At 42.4% G+C, this 19,408-nt stretch overlaps 1 protein-coding gene across 1 annotated transcript in view; it reads left to right on the top strand.

Annotated features, from left to right (window-relative positions):
- Positions 1-19,408, top strand: part of ADARB2 (adenosine deaminase RNA specific B2 (inactive)) — a 325,000-nt gene that overhangs the window by 265,626 nt on the left and 39,966 nt on the right. The window contains exons 5-6 of the mRNA XM_009683959.2: positions 10,565-10,733; positions 17,839-17,990. Coding sequence (XP_009682254.1) covers positions 10,565-10,733; positions 17,839-17,990 — 321 coding nt within the window. The remainder of the gene's footprint in view (positions 1-10,564; positions 10,734-17,838; positions 17,991-19,408) is intronic.

Here is a 19,408-nt window from a genome sequence, read left to right as displayed (position 1 = left end):
AGACTATCAATCTGCACTATCCTAGGTTGGATTCAAGTAACCAAAAAGTGCAACTGTGAACAATTCACAGAACAGTGCCCAGAGCAGACTGCTGGAAGATGTGTCATACAGAAGAATATTTTCAAAAGATATGAGTGACTTAGGCTCTTTAGTCCCATTTGCAGAGCTAGATAGATGCGTAAGAGCGTGTGTCCTAGTGAGACTTGGGATTTCACGAGACTTAGATTCCTGAAATGGAAACTGGGTGCCCAAACTGCAAATGTGCTTTTGGAAAATCTCATGAGTTCTCCTCTGCCTCTGTTGCACAATGCTTTTAAGGAGGTGGCCCAAAGTTGTTTGGCGTTGTTGGAAATGTTATCCACCATTTACATGTGCCCAAGTTGACATGTCATTACCAGCCTTTTCAGATATATTTTTAGATAGGTAGATAGATATCTGGTTAGAAACCATATATATCAGTCTGTTTCTCAGAAATCTGCTTTCCTCTGTTTATAAACCTTAAGCCAATAACATTCGGATTCACTCTAAATAATTTCAAACTCTATGAGCACATCCTAGTTCCACATTTTCGTTACTTGATTTTACAATATGGACCTATAATGGGCTGATAGGGATCTCTGCAGCCCAACAGCAGGTTTAGGTGTCCACACTCCAGGAAAACGAGTCTGAGGGCTTACAGCTAAAAGTGCAGCTGCACCGGACTCACCACTTCTTTTAAAACATGGGCTAAGATGTGTTGCTGCAAGCACCTCTGCAGCAAGTGTGATTTTCGGCCATCTCTTCTGTTAAATTAGTGCCAAGAAACAGGAAACAATTCAAGGTACGCTGACTGAGACAGAAAATGTAGGATGGGACATGGCCATATGAGCTTCATTTTTGTAGGTGAGAACCCCAGTCAGTATGTCCCACAGGCCCACATCCGCCTGTTTTTGTTGCCTAACCCAACCCCGTTGTCTTCACCGTTTGGTAGCCTAGATTCAGCAGGAAAGGGTAGAGCGCCCCTTTCATATCAGCAGTCTTAGCCTCTCCCATGGGAGAATCTCCCAGTCTGAAGAGGGCATTTTACCTCCATTTTCCACCTACTGCATAAGTGCTCTAGCTTACAGTGAAAAAGGTGACAGCCTTTACCTCTCTCCCCTCCACAGCTGTGATTTAGAAGAGTCAGAACCACTGCCTCCCGCAAAAGGTGAAGGTGCCAGGAAAGTAGGTGACTGCCGCTGGGAGAGGGCTGTGGGAGTGGATCCCAAGTGACCTGAGGAACTTCCCCTCAGCTCAGGGGAGAGCCCCGCTGCTGTAGGTGTCTTCACGCTTTCTTGTTGGTGGCTTCTGGGCAGCTCCAGTGGCAAACGTCTTCTCCACTTCTTCCCTACTGGTTCTTCTGGTTTCTGTTTCGGAGCAACTAGCTCTTTGCAGACGTGAAGTCTTTTATCCCAAAAGATTCTCGCTGTTTGATTCTTGTTGTGTAAAGAATATTTCCAGTTGAAATAGTTGCTGAAACCTCTCAACATCTAGGTGTGGGTGAGGCCCCAGTTTTGTGTTGCACATGATTGCATTGGCCACGGGGATGGGTCAAATAATTAACATAAAACATGCAAATAAAAAATAGAAACTTGTGTTTCTGACCCTAAGTGTGTCAAGCAAGGAACTGGAAAATTCAGATTTTCATTCTGGTCTATGATAGGCCAAATTTGAAACTGTCCCAGTCTCAATGCATACAGTGCATCTCATCCTAAAAAAAAAGAGGTGCTTCTTGGAGGAATAAAAGCTTGCTGTGATCAACCATTGCTTTTACTTGCAAGAGTTAGTGAAAAACATAGAAAGATTTTAAAATTGCAAGTACACTTAAGGGAGAAAGTATTTAAGTTCCTCCTGCACTTATCTGCCAAAATTCACATTCAGGACTTCATCCTTTCTCAGTGCAATTAAGGCTCTCACTAGCATATAAAGCAGTGCAGGACTGTCAATTTACTTTATGCCTTAGTATTAGTGATCCAGCATTTATTAGCAAAACACAGATAGCAGAACTCAGGGCCTGGCAGCGATAGCTCAAGTCAGCTCTGTTTAAAAATTAGGAATTATCTATAAGCCTCTATACAGCTCTGCTCCTGAGGAGAAAATTGTGTTCAAGCTCACATGAAAGGAAAGAAGCCTCAGGTAATATTGATTGTGTCACTATCAATTTAAACAAAAAAAATCCTTGTGGATTTGGTTTAGGGATGAAGCATGGAGCGGCCTGGGTTGACCCTCTCTTCTCCCCCTCCAGATTCCCAAATTCCACAGAGCGGAAGGGAAGGGAAGGGAAGGGAAGGGAAGGGAAGGGGAGGGAAGGGAAGGGACATTGATGCTTGCAAGCACAGCACTATCTTCTTCCACGCTCCTCAGAAGCAAAACTGATGGGATTGTCTCATTTCCCTCTGCTAAGGGAAGGAGAGAAATGGACCATAGAAATTAGAACTGGAAAAGACCACTATGTCATTGAGTCCATTTCCCTGCAAGTGCAAGATTGTTCCCTGTGGTGCATTCCTAAGTGCTTATTGTAGTCTAGATTTAAATGAATCAGTTAGCAATGGGGCTTTCAACACTACCTTGGGAGACTATTTTCATCTAATAGACCTCATTGTTAATAATTCTCACCAGTTATTCAGCCTATCTTTTATTTTCTGTGATTTCATCGCAGGGCTTCAGTTATACTGCCATAAACATTTGGTACCACCTCAGTCCTTGGGGTTTGCATCCTTCAGATACTTGCAGGCACTTATTCTACTTTTATAGGTGTAGCTTACCACAGTTTTACATATTTAATTATTGTACTCTTTCCTCCTGAGTCACTTTCCTCTGCAGCTCTTAGCAGCTTTGTCCCTGTTTTCTGATGTAACTTCCTCTCCCTGCTTTTCTTGGGTTAGGCAATCCTCAGTGTGCATGAGACTTACTGAAAAGACCTGCATGGAAATGTGTAGGAAAATGGATTGATGGACCATCTCTGGATGCTTTTTTCAGGCATCCAGAGATCTGATCCAGCAGTTCAAATTTGGCTTGTTTCAGAATGGGATTTTTCTTCCACTGGAACTGAATTTGAAATTTGTTCTCAAACAAGCGCCCCTTGGTATCAGGGAAAGTTTACTATGCCTGGCTATTAAAGGAAAGCCATGGCCGTTCTCAGACAATACTCTGGCCGCTGCTTCCACCTCGTAGGGATCAGAGATCACGGCAGAGAGGCCTGAGTCTCTGCCCCTCTTCATGCACTGACCAAAATGAAGAGCACCACAAAGACTAGCTCTCCCTAGTCAGCGTAGTAACAGGCAGGACTAACCACAGTATAAATAAGGGAAGCAAATATGAATCTCTCAGAGTTTCCCTCCAAACACCCTCTTCCCACAGAAATACAATACATTTGCTTTCCTATAACCCATAGTAGTTTGGCATCAAGAAAGGAAATCCCTGGGCAATCACAGCGTTTCAAAGTTTGTATTCCATTTACACCCCTAAATATCATTAACTGCACCACCAGCAATCTTTTTATTCCTAATATTTGCTAGATCTATATTTGTCTTTTGTTCATACTCCTACTATTACATTTCATAATGAGTCCTTAACATTCTCCTTCCTTCCCAGTTTTTTATGCACCAGTGCTTCAAGTAAACCCCCCATGCACCTCAGATCTGTCCATCTGGACACCCAGGTGAGAGCTATGGGATATAGACAGTGTGGTCCGTTAATGTCCCTGGCACCTGTTTTTCACTAGAATTATCACAGTCACTATAACTGGTACGGCAGAAATTGGGGAGCTCTTCACCTCTTCTGCTGAAGCAGCCGTCGTTGGACACTGCCCACAACCCGGGCACAGTGCGCAGCCCTCAGTCCTTCAGCAGAAGCCATGGGTCTGCCGAAGGCACCACATCCAGCCAGGCTCTGAGCAGGAGTAAAGACCTGCCTTGGGGCAATCAAGTGCAGGACTGCGCCCAAGGCATGGTTCAGTATGGAGCTCTTCCAGCATCACTGCCCTTTCAGGTCCTAACTATCTCTTATTGCAAAATTAAGGTCATACTACTGATATAGTAGAGCTTCCAGGGAAGAAGATAACAGAAAATAATATAGGACTCGTCAGTGCTATGTAGCATCAAGAAATTTTCCTTCCCTAAACAAACCTGAAATGGAAACCTAAACTTATTCAGCTATGAGAAGTGAGTATTAAAAAAAAAAGCTCCTGTGTGATCAGAGCTCTATTAAGCCACTTCGAAAATTATTCCAAATGCATTTTTTTGCAGATAACAATAGAGAATCCTTTTGACTGATTTGTTAGAAAAAGGTAAAGAAAGAACACAAAATTATTGCTTATCAGAGAGAAAAGCAGCACCGTTTAAAATAATATGAAATTGTACCCTATGAATTATTCACAAGGGCTGATGTTACACTATCATTATTTCTGGCTTTTCCTTTTACTGCATAGTATTTTGTGTCAGTTGTCTCCAACCCAATAAAAGAGGTAGACTTATTTTAAATTAATCAAACCTGATTTTTTCTGTTTTTTTTTTTCTTATTTAAAATGAGCGTATTCCAGGGAGTGAGTTGTCTTCATGGTGTCACATTGAAAAAGAAGATAGATTTCATTACTGCTAAAAGGGTCTAAAACATGTAGTGAAACAGAGGATTGCATACTGACTGGTGTTTCTGTATGTGTTGTGCCACCTGCTTAGAAGCCCAACTGTGATCCCGGTTGTATGCTGGCATTAGCAGTTGCAAACTCAATCCATTTCAATATGAATTTAGCCACTGAATACCACAGAAGTTCTTGAAGAGAAGGCACTGCCTTTCTCTGATATACAGCAGGTGTGATTCAGAGTTAGTGTAAGCAAATGCAGTTTACTGATTGCATGTAACAGTCAACACCTCTTGCAATTATCTAGTGATTTTGATTTTTCTTTTCCAACACTCAGATAGTTAGGGCTACAAATTCTTCATTATGGAAAGTCTTAATGACCATTGCACACTAGAAGTAAGAGTAAATCTATTAAAGTCAATTGAAACTTTGATTCGACTAGCCAAGAATCTGCCTCTCCGGTTTTATTGGTAGAGCTGTCTCTCTCGGAGCAGATGGGTGTAGACAATTTGCATTTATTGTCATGCCTGACTTAAAAGCACAGCTCATAACTGTAGTCCATAAGATGTCAGCCAGTTCTCCATACTCCGCTTATTTGCTGAGCAAACCTTTGTATTTTTTCTTGCTTACTTGTCTCTTCTGTCAGCATCTTCCTGAATCATTTCTGTTGCAAGCTCTGTGGTCTCAGAGCTGATATTTTCAGAGAAAATATAGGGAAGACAGCATCGGCAATCAGAATGTTTGATTTGTTTCTGTAGTGGCCCAGCTCGAGGTAATCTGATAATCCATAAGTATCTTAGCATGACTATTAAAAAAAAATAACCCTAATTAATATTTTAAAAAATAGAAAAAAATGACATCAGGAAGTTCAAAAATCAGAAAGCAAAACTTTAATGAAAGACATTAGATTTGTTCTGCTTCCATACTCATGTTTTGGGGGCTTTTGATTCATGATCTTTGGTTACTTGGGGTTGGAGAAATCTTATCACAAGCGGTTGTCTATAGTACAACTAGAACTAGAAAACTACCCTGCCGCTAGTCAGCTGCAGGTCTTCTTCGTGAAGAGAAATCGGCACTTTTGAGGTGTAGTTCAGGCTATTCAAAAGCAAAAAGCTAAAACAGGCCGGATGAATCACCTCCCAGGAAAGTTTCTCTCCATTGACTATAAAGGGAGTCTGTAGCAATTAGCTCTGCCACAGACATCTAAACTCTTGTTATTCAAAATGAGCTGAGATGAATCCCACCGCTGGTGTCAGCAAACTGAAAATGGCCCTAATAAAACCCATTTTCTCTTCAGCTGCTCAACTATGACAGGAAAGTCTGGACTATCAATGACAAAAATAAAAAATGAACATTGTCAGGGTCAAGGTTCCCTCCACACTGCTCTCACTGCGAGAGAAAACCCTGCACGCCAGAGCCCCGGAGGGGTTCAAGTTTTCAGCAGAGTAGGAGAAAGACTCATTACCTTGCCAGATCATTAGACTGAATCTGTGATCGAAGTGAGTGAGTCATTTATAAATATATTTTTGTTCTGTAATGTAGCTAATGAATTGGCATAATTTCTGCAAATAAAATGTTGCAAATTCCATCGCTGCTCTCCCAGCTGTCCCTGTGAACAGAGCATCAGCCAGTATCCAGCCTGCGTGCTGACACAGCTCCCCAATTTCCTTTCCCCTGCTCCATTTCCTTTTCAAATTGAAAACTATTAGGAGTCTTTAGGCAAATAATAGAAACCTAATGCAGGTGCCTGTTATAAATCGTTCTCTAGTTACTGTTAACCTAATGTCTCCTCAAACGTTACTTCGCACAAGGCAGTGAGGGAAAGAAATGCTTCATGAGCTCTGAGAATCAATGGGTCAGGAGTTAAGGTCATAATAATGTAGCCCATTTCTTCTTGTTTGTCAAATGACCCGAACAAAGAGTTAGATCCCTGGGTCTTTAATCTGAGATGGGTTCCCCTCAGGAAGAATGTGGGTCATGTTAAGAGCCTAGGATTATATCCTGCTTTAAACCCCAGAGCCAGGAAGGTGGCATACAGCTGGTGGTGCCAGGTTAGTGCTACATACGGATTTTGCCACGCTCAATGCCTCTGCTTTCCCAAGCATAATGTGATGGTGTGCTAGCTCTAGATCTGCCACATGTTTTGAGGTTAAGTTAATCAATCTTTAGGAGGTGGTCCAACATTCCTAACTAGAAATCACTTGAGAAACATAAAGTATTCTACAGGCAACATAAAGCAGTCAATAAATATTAATAACAACACTTACTAATGATTGTTTCCTATGCAAAATGGACAAATGTACAGAAGTGCCTATCAACAGTGAATGACTAGTAGCAAGCATCTAGGCTTAAGGACTGGAAACGCTGCATAAAATGCCAGTGTGATCAGTGACTGGTAAAATTTGCCTTCACCAGCTGGGCATCGCTTGTCTTATTCTCACAAACTAGTTCTTCTTATATTCATGGGAAGTAATATCAAGCATTTCAGAGGGAATAAAACTCCATGTATGTACAAAATAAGGCCTGCAAAAGAATTATGTGTTAGCATATATGCTCCTGAACACACAGGGCAGCTGTCAGGTTGTTGGAAGTATTTCTCATCATGCAAGGTGCCCTCACAAGCAGTATTAAATTGTGGTACGTTGGTCACAGATTGCTTTCCCCATTTGGCTCCCCAGGGAGGTGTAAATATTTCAGAGCTAATGTGTAAGCCTTGTACACCTGGGTGTCTCTGAGCACTTTGGTAGTGAGACATAACTCTTGATATTTCTGAGCATGGAGGAACATGGGTTATTTTCTGTCTCTGCGAGTGGGAGATACTTGGAGACATTTAGTGTCTAGCACACAGACTGGTTGTCTGGATTCATGGAAACCGTCGTCTGCACTCCAGGAAATACTGATGTGATGTTCAGCAAACACATGTACCCCACCAGGACTGACAGACACATTAGTCTGTGTCAGCATGTGATAACTTTACAGGGGCACCCTGTCACTGACAGCTGATACATGGGGTTAGTTCACCCAAAAATGAACATCCAAAGCAAGCTTGCTATTATTGTGTGGGTGGACATTATAATAGCAAACAACATCAGAAGCATTCATATTATTGCTGCATTGATAGGTATTGGGTGTCTTTGTAAAACTGCCTTTGATTTGTGAACAAATCTAGACCTCATACAAAATGCTGGGCATGTTAATGATCTTACCCTCATGCTAGAAGGGAGTTAAGCTCATTTATAGGTAAAATGTTGGAAATAAAAAAAGGAATCACACAAAGTTTTGCATTGATTGGGAGGGGATGAAGAAATTATACCTCCTGGAGAACAAGATGGCTTCCCAAGATGATTTTCTCTGTATTTGCAAAGCCCGGTGCATTGATTGCAAGGTGAAGGGAGAGATGGGGAGGCACATTAGGGCATACTTCAGAAGGTGAAAGAAGCAGAACGTCAGGATAAAAAGAGGAAGAAGCAGCTGGTGTCACTGCCCTGAGAAGAAGTATTGACAGAGCTCCTCAGGCGCAGGGCTGGCTGGAAAAAAGGCTTGTGGATTTCTGAAGTAGGGAACTGCCTGTTGCTATTTTATTTCTACTATGTTGAGGAAAATAAAACTCTGTGTACTTTCTTTGTAAATAAATAAAATTGCACCAAAAAAATCTGATTCTTATCATGAACCTTCCAGCCAAGGAAAGTACCATATGTTGAGTAGTTAGACAAGCATAAGCTACTTTTTGAGATGCTCGGTGGGACATAAATACCTCTGCTACTTGCAAAGCCTCATGAAATGTTTGGTACTAGCCAATGCAAACAACAGAGTCACCTAAATGAACATCAATCTGACCTAAGACACCAACTGCCTTTGTCAAAACAGCAATGCCCCTAAAGCAGAGTGACGGTACATCAATTCAGAGTATAAATACCTTTATTTCGGGGGGGGGGGGGGGGGGGGAGGGGAGGGAAGAAGCCATTTGTTTACCTCAAACATTTTTCTCAACAACAGTAACAAAACTAGAATAAACACAAACACTTTTTAATTCCATTTCTCCTCTGCATTCTCCCACATGCTCCAGCATCTTCACCTCTCTGGTTTTCTAGTCATGGTCTGTCATGACCAGGAGACTAGGTGTCATTAATTGAATTTTTCACAATATTGATATCTCCTGCACTAACGCCACAGTACTGCAAAGTTGCAATGCTAGTAAAGTTTTTGGACTACTGAAGTAGCTGTCATACTCAGAAAGGCACAAGATAATTTTGGTATCATTTGACATTGTATACATTAAGCATGGCAATACTGCTGTAGTCTGTCATCCACCACTAGTCCCAGTACTGCGAGGGGACTGTGAAGTGTTATGAGTCCTAATTTACAAACTGGGACATCACCAGTAGCACCAGGGCTTTATTTTTAAAGTATTCTTCCCCTCTTCTTTCTGCTCTTTTTTCATATCCAGCCTATAGGTCTTATGGGTCCAAGCATGGTGCTTCCAAATCAGAAAAGTCTCTGCAATTTCATGTTTTTTCTGCCACTCAATAGACTTCAACATAAAAAAAGGTTGATGACTATAAAATAAATTTCAGAGGCTTTTTCCAGCTAAAATAAAATCACAGAAATAAGAACAAAGTAAATGTGTGTGCAGATTCAGTGTGCATTCCCCAGTAAAATGTGTTAAAATCAGAAATATTTGGCCTCCGGTAAGATTATTGTGAGCACTTGCAGCCTCAGGCCTGTCTTAATCACTGATTCATCAGACTTTGAAGGCTTGATTCAGTTGCCTGAATGTAGGCATCTATTTCCACTGAGTCACCCTAGGGTGCGCACTTCCATGAGGGATGGATGGGGATAGTGCAGAACGTCCCAGACACCCGAGCCTTCCTGCACCAGGAGCTGGAGGTTACACAGAACACTGAGGGCATCTCGAATGGCACCAAGGACCTCATGAGCACAACCAAACGGTGCCCTAGCAGTGTGACTTGCTATGCTGCACGTGTTTGCCTACCCACACTAATTGTGTGTAGCTGTCAAACAGAGTTTGACGCTTTTAAGCACTTCTTGTCACCTCCAGATGTAGCACCTATCAGCCAGAACAGTCCTTTATTCCAAGAGTTGCTTCTTTGTTCTTTGTTATTCAGAGAGCTGTATCCTGAAATGTGCTGTTCAATAGCTTATTTCAGTTTTAGCTCAGTTCATTCTGAATTCTTCTTTGAAACTGTCCTCAGGGATGAATGAACTATATTCTGGAGTGAAACCTAGGTCCTGTTGAAGCCTGTGAGCATTTTGTTATTGACTCCAAATAAATCAGGATTTAATCCTATAAAGTTTCTATTTGGAACAAGAAAGGCACGTCCTTCAGTTGCCATCCCTTTTAATCTGGAGAGGTGGCAGACGGACAGAGACGGTCTCAGCAAGGAATGCTCCATCCCTGGGGGCACAATGGAAGAGCACTGATGTAGCTGCTTTTGGGGAAACAGAAGAGAAGCCTGGGCTGAAAGTCAGATCTCTTTGTTCTCTGAAATTTTTAAAGAGCAGCTCCAAAACTGTTACTTGCATTTTATTTAACACTAGTGCAACAGCAATGAAAACTAGCATTACAGGGAGTGTGTTCCCACCAGAAAATGTCTTCAACAGCTCATAAAAAACAGGCCATTTATCAGCACTGCAGGAGTTCTTTATTATCTTCCTATAGCATGTGCTTTCGTATGATGTACTTATTGATTTAATAAGTAAACTTCATGGCAAGCTTTTATCTTGGAATTAGCAGCAAGGCTGAAATAGGTCCCTTATTATTCAAATAACACAGAGATGTGATACTCCTGCATATTCCAAAGGCCATATCATCATCTTTACAAGCATCCCATTAGGGCTGTCTCAGCTGCCACGTTAAAGTGTGGGCTGCAAGAACTTTTAACAATTGTGATATCATACTCACCCACAGTAAGTAACTTCACAATCCTTTTGTTTTTCTTTCTACAGGTTTGGACATCAGGCAAGCTCAGGTTATTGTGCTGTCATCGGGTACCAAATGTATAAATGGAGAATACCTTAATGACCAAGGGCTTGCGGTCAATGACTGTCATGCAGAAATTGTGGCAAGGAGAGCATTTCTTCACTTCCTTTACTCACAGCTGGAGCTCCACTTAAGGTAACTGAATTCTATTAATGCTTCAGGAATGTTATATGGTCTTTGTTGAACAGATCCATCCTCCAGACATCTGAACTATTAGTTTCTTTATGTTGTTGTTTCTGAGTCTGTGGCTGATGAATGACCGATAAACTGTACAGAAGAAAAGACAAGTTAGATAATCTGGAGTGTTGGGTCATGAGCTCCTTTACTTCAGCTGATTTTCTTTCAGTAGCTATTAGATATGAGTCATAAAGTTGGGTTTTATGAAGCCTGATGGTTTTGTACAAATCTTTACGTGCAGGCTTATTAATACCACTCACTGGTCAGAGCCTGGATGAGGGTCATTTTGCTCACTGCAGACATTTTCCTATCTTCCTTGCTGTTGCTGAAATATCTCAAGGAAGTGATATATTGATCATTAATGCCTTCATTGACTCACTAGAGAGCCAATGAGTGTTAACAATCGGTAAACTTGGTACCAAAGCACAAGATGCTATCACTCCTACTTTATGATATTTTAAAATATTAGAGCATGTAGAGTTATTACAGAGAAATCTGGTGAGTATTATTGTTTTTGTCTTCAGCCAAACCCACCTTGTTACCTCTTAAATGGTTAGCCATTTATCCATTTAAATGGTTAATGGGCCTTATTCTACCCGGAGGCCAGTAACAAGTGGGGTACAGCACGGGTAGTCTATCCTGGGACCTATTCTGTTTAACATCTCTATCAATTATATGGGAAAGGTTATAGGGTGCTTGCTCATACACTTTGTAGATGACACCAAACTGGGGGGAACAGCGGACATGCTTAAGGACATGGAGGTCCAGAAGGACCTAGACAGGCTGGAGGACTGGACCAACAGGAATTTTATGGAAATTTAACAAGGAGAAATGCAAAGTCCTGCACCTGGAAGAAAAGAACCACCTGCAACAACACAGACTGGGATTTGACTAGCTGGGAAGCATCTCTGCTGAAAAGGACTTGGGGGTTTTGGCTGACAGCAAACTGAATGTGAACCAGCAGCATGTCCTAGCAGCAAAGAGGGCCAATAGCATCCTGGGCTCTACAAATAGCTGATCTAGGGAAGTGATTGTCCCCTTCTACTCAGCACTCGTTAGGCCACCTCCACCTACTGCATTCACCCTTGGGCCTCAGTACAGGAATAAGTTCAGTGGAGATGATTAAGATGCTCAAGGGCTGGAGCACTTGCCCTGTGCAGAGGCTGTGGGAGCTGGGCTTGTTCAGCCTGGAGAAGGGACAGCTGCAGGGGAACCCAACAACAGCCCCCTGGTACCTACAGGGAGGTCATCAAGAAGATGGAGCTGGGCTCTGCACAGCAGTGCATGGTGGGAGGATGAGAGACAACAGACTCAAGTTGAAAAAGGAGAGACTCAGTCTGGATATAAAACTTGTTTTCCCATGAGGACAGTCAGGCAGTGGAGGCGGTTGCCCAGAGAACTTGTGCAGTCTCCAGCCCTGGAGGTTTTCATGGCCCAGCTGGACAAAGCCTGGAGCAGACTGGTCTTATCTCATAGCTCACCCTGCTCTGAGCAGGAGGTTGAGCTAGAGACCTGCTGAGGTCCCTTCCAACCTGAATTATCCTTTGCTCCTAGACAAGTAAAAGTGAAGTTGAGGTGGCATTTGTTCCATTATATGGAAGGAAGCAAGGAAGGAAGGAAAGAAGGAAGAAAAGAAAATAAATAAAAAGCCATTCCTCTGCCCTTTGTTTTTGCCTGCTTTTTCATGGGGCTTTGTCTAAAAAGACCAGTAACCTCTAGGCAAAAATTCCCTTTGATTCCAGCAGGTTTTGCATCAGGTCACAGACACAGGATTTCTGAGCAGGATTGTGTGTTCTTGTGATCAGCTATGATATTGTCGTCACTGAAGCGGGAGTAAAAGGAGTGACGGTTATTTTTACTTCTGGCCAGGGAGGAAGACAAGAACGTTTATTGAGTAGATGAGCTTGGCTAACAAAGGGGAACAAGAGCCTTAAAGGGTTTAATCAAAGACAGTAGTCTCTCTATTTCAATCTGTATTGCTTTCAAGTTTACATTAAATTACTGTGTTTTCAACAGTTAGCAACCCCAGTACTTGCTTTGTGCTATAGTCTCTTGGGATAGAACTGCTACCACTGTATCTTGAACTACTGTATTGATCCACCTCCCTAACATGTTCAGTCATATTATTATGTTATTTGGATCAATGTTAACAACCTTTTGTTAAGAGAATCCTCAGTGCAGCAGGAACTCTGTTCACAATAGCTTCAAATCTCTCTCTGTTCAGTCAAGAACAGCCACCACAGCTTCTCTAACCTGTGCACATGATAAAAATCTCAGCCAAAATTGTCAAGGCTAAGCACCTTTGAAAGACAAAACTGCAAATGTTTTCAAACCATATTTTGCTTCCTTGAAGCCTATGCAGAAGCAAAACAGTGAGTTACAACCTAGTCTTCATTACCAGTACTAATTTAGGAACTTTAGCATATCGTAAGAAAATCGGAGTGTTCAAAAGAAATGTAAATCACATTTTCTGCATATTAAAGCCACACTTGCCCCTTTTTTTCTAGAAAAAGAGCGATAACTCCAACTGAAAGAGAAACCACATGATGCTACTGCATAGCTAAAAGGACAGGTTTGTAGGACAGGCAGGTGAAATCAGCGAAACTCACTGGCCACCAGTTCCTCAGGCTTAGGGAAAAGACAAAGATGGCATCTGTGTTGTTATGCGTTTGCATTAATCTCGTCCAAATTAAAGTCCTCTCATGGGCCGGGAGCCTGTTGTACAAAGTGGTATATGAACTGAGATCAAAAAGATGGTTCCTGAACCCCAAAAAAGAGTGAAGATATAGTTCTTGCCTCAAAGAGCTCAAATTCTCCATCCTTCCCCATGGAACAGGCAAGTCAGTTCTGTGGAGACTATTCCCTACTTCTCACACATCTTCCTCCCATCTAGTCTACCTACTCAAATTGATCTCAAACTTTAGCAATTTCCAATATCAATTTTTTTTTTCAATATATTGTTTTCCTTGTAAAGGAAACCCTTCTCCAGGATTTGTAAATACCGTCATTGACTTCAGTGAAAGGAAAGCATCTGAATGTAGCATGAGGGCTTTCAAAGAGCAGGGACAAGGAGGCAGGAGAAAGCCGGGATGTAGAATGAACGGTGAGGGGAGATGCTGACTGGAATTTACCTCTTGACACCTCGCTTGATAAGTCTAAAAATCAGTCAGTCAAGTGTGGACTAGATCCCCTAGAGCCCATTAGTGCAGAGAAATGGGCGTCTCCGGAGCATGATTCGTCAGACCTGTTTTAGATATCTATTGTAAAGATGTATTGCCTTATACTGGGGCCAATTTTTTTCCACTGCTATAGAGATGGCATAGGGTGACTCCTTCAGATACTTGAACTGTAGAAGGCTCAGGGCAGATAATCTTATCCACGAGTCAAAGTTACAGCAATATTTAAATTGCATTTTTTTTCCCTCTTTTCATATTTCTAAACATTTGAGGTGTAGTTCTACGGACTTTTCTTGGGAAAGAGAGTTCCAGAATGGGAACTCTATCCTCCCTAAGAAGTAGGAGTGACAAATACTTCAAAAGGAAACTTTCTTTCAACAATTCATTGTCTTGAGTTTGAGTTAAACAAAAGCTAAAAAACACAGCTAAAGCCTTATGGTCTTCTAACTAGTCTGATTAAAACCCTTACTCCTCCCGGATTTCATTTTTATGACAACTATAATCCTCTAATTTTCAAGACTTTCACGAAAAAGACGAAAAGCAAGACCCAAATTTTCTAATGTACAAAAGAAGGAAGAGAAAGACCTTCTGAGAAGTTTTTTTTTATAAACCTCAATGAAAAGGTACACAAAAATTATAATCTGATTCCTCTTGCAATGATGGCAGTAAAATTTTTATTGACTTCAGTGAGATTACTTATACTGACTGATCTATAGAGAAAAAACAAAGACTCAATTCTTTTCTTTTTTTTCTATTTTTTAAGAAAACTAAAACTAATAGCCTATTGTTAAAATAAATCAGCAGCATAGTTATCTCACCACAGTAATGACCCTGTAGGTTCCACAGGGATGACTTTTACCAGAAACTAAGTTCTTCCAGGGAGCCAGATGCAACCCACTGTTGATTTTGTGCATAAAAAAGCACTGGATACTCTTCATCCACTTCAGTCAAATTTGCTCCAGTTAAGACAGCTTCTTGTTGTACATCAACTAATTCTTGCTTCTGTCCTTGTAGTTTCTTAACGGACTTCCCTTTTAAGTAAGTTTGCTGTTAGAGTTTCTCTAGGATGCCATGCTGTACAGCAGACATGTATGTATTACTAGAAGCTTCCCATACCTACATTTACATGCTAAAAATAGCTCCTCTACTTCTCTTCTAGAGCATAAGGCCTTATTTCAGCAAAACACTTCACATATATTAAGCCATAAGTACATACTTAGATCCTCTCAAAGTCAACTCAAAGCATACGCATGTGTTATGATAAATAATGATGAACTCAGGCACAAGATTAAAGTTAAGCACATTCTTAAATCAGCCTCTTGAATCAGCCTCGATTCCTAACTGTCCTGCTGAAATTCTAACTTCTTCTAACCTGCAGTTTCCTCTCTTATTCATGTTGAAGCCTGTAATCATTTGTCAAATACTACCTGAAATGGGATAGAAAATACATAAGGGGCAAAAGTTAGGGACAAATTCTGCCTCTCTTAGCCACCATCAGCATGTTGAACTGACACACTAATGCCACCTGCTGAATGCATGACATTTGTGGGCTCGCTATGGGCTTCTCTCCTCATTGCTTTGTGCAGTCGGGTATGACAGTGCAAAGCAGCATTGCAAGCTACTGCTACTGCAAACTCATTTCCCCCATCACAGCTCAAAATGACTATCCATTTGAGAAGGCAGGAGGAAAGTCTGGGGGAGAAGTGCCTTTGAAAAAGTGCATCTTACGCTCCTCCTGACCCATTTTTACAAGGTTACTGCATTACCCTTGGAGACATAGGAATTCCCCAGGCCTCCCACACTCCAGACCTCCTGCAAACCCTGCAATAGACGTTACTGCATCCAAAACTCATTTATAGCAACAACTTCAGAGTGTCATAATTAAATCCATTCAGCCACTGTGCAGGCACAAATCTCACGTTTGAAAATCCCCAGAAAGCCATCCCAAAGGCAAGTCAGGAGCATATGGGATAAAGACAAGCTCAGCCTCCTGGAGGAAGAGCCAAGCTGCCTTGCCCTATAGCCCTGCCATCTATTTTGAGAGCAGCTGTCCATCACCCAAACCATCAGTCGCATTGGCTGCAGATTCCCAGTACATATGGAGTAGGAAGACAGCAAGATTAATCGGTGAAAAAAAATAACTAGTAAAAACAGAATGGGTGCTGATTACTGTGAACTCCTGTAATCCAGCCCACTGAACGACTGCTCCAACCCTACCTAGCAACTGTTTCTAAGCAGTGCAAGCTGCCCCCCACTTTAATAAGGTTTAGCAGAGTAATAGCAGGCATTAGGACTGCACAGCTTTGTAGTCTCCCGGCTGATTTTGCAGTGAATTATTTAAAAGCAACTGCAATTGCTCTAAAGTCCGAGCAGCAGGGCTTACAGGTATTTTATTTTTTCAGAGGCTTGTATCAGGGCGATAATATAATTAGTGCAGTTGGGAAATTCCACCACGGCCAGTAGAAAAATGAAGGAGCTGCATGTGGCAGCCTGTGCTCGGGAAGCCAGTGTGGCTCACCGTTCCTGACAGGTGAGGAAATGTGCCTGTAAATTCCACCTGACAGCAAACACGTCCCAGCATCAAACAATGACAAAACACCCAAACCATGCAAGAGTGACAGCCAAACAGCTTCAATAGCACAGAGGCTGCACCAGGGAAAAACAGGCAGAGGCAGCTTGGATTAAATCCAAGGAGTTGCTTGGAGGTTGGGTGGAAAGCCCCCCTGTTTTCACAGGAGGCAGAGAAACCAGCAGAAATTGCTTCAGTAAATAGGCTGCCCTGCAGTGAGTAAAATTCTGGCTTATTAAGAGGCTCCTTGGAAAATCATTACCTGCGGATGCCCTTCTGATCAGAGGCATTCCTATAAAAAGACTCTTGACTTTTTGATGGAAAGACCAGGGCATTAGAGGGAAAGGAGTCTCAAAATTATAATTTCACTAATCGCATTTTCACCCTCAAAATTATGATCATGACCATCACCCAACTATACGTATTAGAGGCAGCTGTCTGTTAGAGAAATCACCCATGTCTTCACAAATGTAAATCATCAGAGAAACTGTACCACAGCATAGTCGTAATGCCAGCTCTTGCTGTAAACGGCAGGACTGGGAGGGATTTGGCCTCCCGGGCAGCTGTTGCTAATGGAACATGTGCGCTGTGTCCCCATCTAGCTGCTGAACCACTTCGGAGATAAAAGCTTCATCTTAATAAGTCTCTTTTTCAACTCAGCTGAGAAAAGCCTGTGCAAGTTTCGCCCTCACTTTTCAGGATGGCTTCTGGCTTCCAGAAACGCCGAGTGACCCAGAAGACCCTGCTAGCTGTTGGCTGGCACTCCCATAGGTGGCTGTGGTTGAACGGGAAGAAAAGCAATGCTCATTTTTGGCCGAGTCTGCCGGGGGCAAGGGGAGGGTTGACAAGGGTCATAAAATAACACACACAAACACATATAAAAACACATCTCCGTCACAGCAACGTTAATGGGATTTAAACATCTGCCTGGGCACTTTGATAAGCAGAGCTGATTTTCTCCCAAGAGAGCCAAAAAGAACTTTTCTTTTCTTCATGCACCAGAACCACTTCAAAATCAATATGTTCACGCGTCTGTACCTGTGTAGAAGAAGAGTTATCCTTCAAATAACCACACACACTATTGTTAGAATATATTCCAGGTAAGCAAGCCAAAAGCATATTGACAGATCTGACCTCCTTCAAACATTTCTTCACTTGAAGAAGCTTATTATTTTTCTCTTGTTGTCAGTAGGCACAATATATGATGCCAGGTGCTAATAAAAACAAACAAACACAGGGAGGAAAACACAGACACAGAGCAGAAATGCTTCTGATTTGGCATGTAACAAATGACCTGGAACCTCTTTTGTGATCATAGCAAACGGCAAGAAGACTGGGAGCGATCAATCTTCGTGCGATTAAAAGAGGGAGGCTACAGGCTGCGCGAGAACATCCTGTTCCATCTGTATGTGAGCACTTCACCCTGCGGAGATGCACGCCTCAACTCCCCCTATGAAATCACAACCGACTGTAAGGAAAAATTTTGCCCTCTTCTTTTTCCCCTTTCTGTGTGTGTGAGTGGATTTTTTTTTTTTTAAGATCAATCCTTTTTTCTTTGTTCCTTTCCTTGGAGAAAATGTGTTTCACTCAACAGCAGAGACACTATGGGCCATGCAGCGTGTGTGTCTGTGTGACTAGCTCTCTGTCCAGCATACTGGGAGGGAAAGTGTGCAGAGGAAAGTAGGATCTGGGCAAGGCAGCGTGAGACATCGCTGCTTGCCTTAGGCTGCAGTGGCTTTGCTAGAAAATACACCCCCAACAGCCTGTGTTTCTCACTAGGAAATAGAACCCCACAGCGAATGAATGCCTTGTTCATGTGACTAGATAGATCCTTGCAGCCATGGCCATGGGTGAGAGCAGAGGATCAAGACTCCAGTTGGGGTTACATGGATTTTTCTCAAGGTTTAGACTATATGAACAGATTGAAGGGCTGCGTTTACAGTAAACCTGAGCTGTACAGGCCACAGTGGCTGGAGTCTGAGGTAGTACAAAGATATGACATGTGGCATCTACAGTGTTGGTCAAAGTTCAGGCTCTCTCCAAATATCACCTCCCCTTGCAATGGACAACATCAGGGCCTTCCTGGAAAGGATCCTTCACAGGCCATCCTGCCTGTCTCAGATCGATCACATGGTCATTGCATGGCAAATGGACCAGACGGAGTGAGACAGTCCAGCCCTGGCATCCCTGGGCTCATAGCGTAGCATTTAAGCAGGCACATGGTTTTCTGGGGAACTCTCCTCCAGAGGTGATCTTGCAAGCGCAGTAAACAAATTAGGCCTTGAGCCAGTGTGGATGCAGCCAACAGACCTGCAGAGCTGGCCAAGCCTCATGGCAATCAACATGAAATACCACCATTTTGCTCCTGCTTCACACTCCCTGACTACAGGAGACACCCCGTCCCCATCAAATGACTCAATGTGCTCTTCACATCACCCCCAAACTTGTGTGTCCCTGGCATTTGCCCCACCATCCCAGAGGCGTGTCTCAGTTACATAACCACCGGGTCATATTTGCACCTGCCGACCCACAGCAAATGCCTCCATGGGGAGACAGGGGACTCCATGGGTCTGTGGCTTGTTATCATGCGTGTCTATCATTCCGTGACCCAATGCGTGTAGCACAAGGTGCAATCTTAGCTATGTAGTGCTATTCATACATGGATTTTGCAATGTGGCAATATATGTTGTACTAGTTGCTAAATGTACATACAACGAGAAACAGTTCTAGCCCTGAATACACTGAAGTAGGTAAGACAGGAGAACGAATGGAGAAGGAAGTATATACACTGCAATGTAAAGTTAATCATCCAGGGTCACACAATGACATAACCTCCTCACAGGAAAATTCATCAGACAGTGGTTTCACTCCTGGTTCTTATTTGTACA

Source organism: Struthio camelus, chromosome 2 (assembly GCF_040807025.1).
Source record: "Struthio camelus isolate bStrCam1 chromosome 2, bStrCam1.hap1, whole genome shotgun sequence".
Taxonomy (NCBI): Eukaryota; Metazoa; Chordata; class Aves; order Struthioniformes; family Struthionidae; genus Struthio; species Struthio camelus.
The sequence above is the reverse complement of the archived record's forward strand: the minus strand, read 5'-3'. Positions and strand labels throughout refer to the sequence as shown.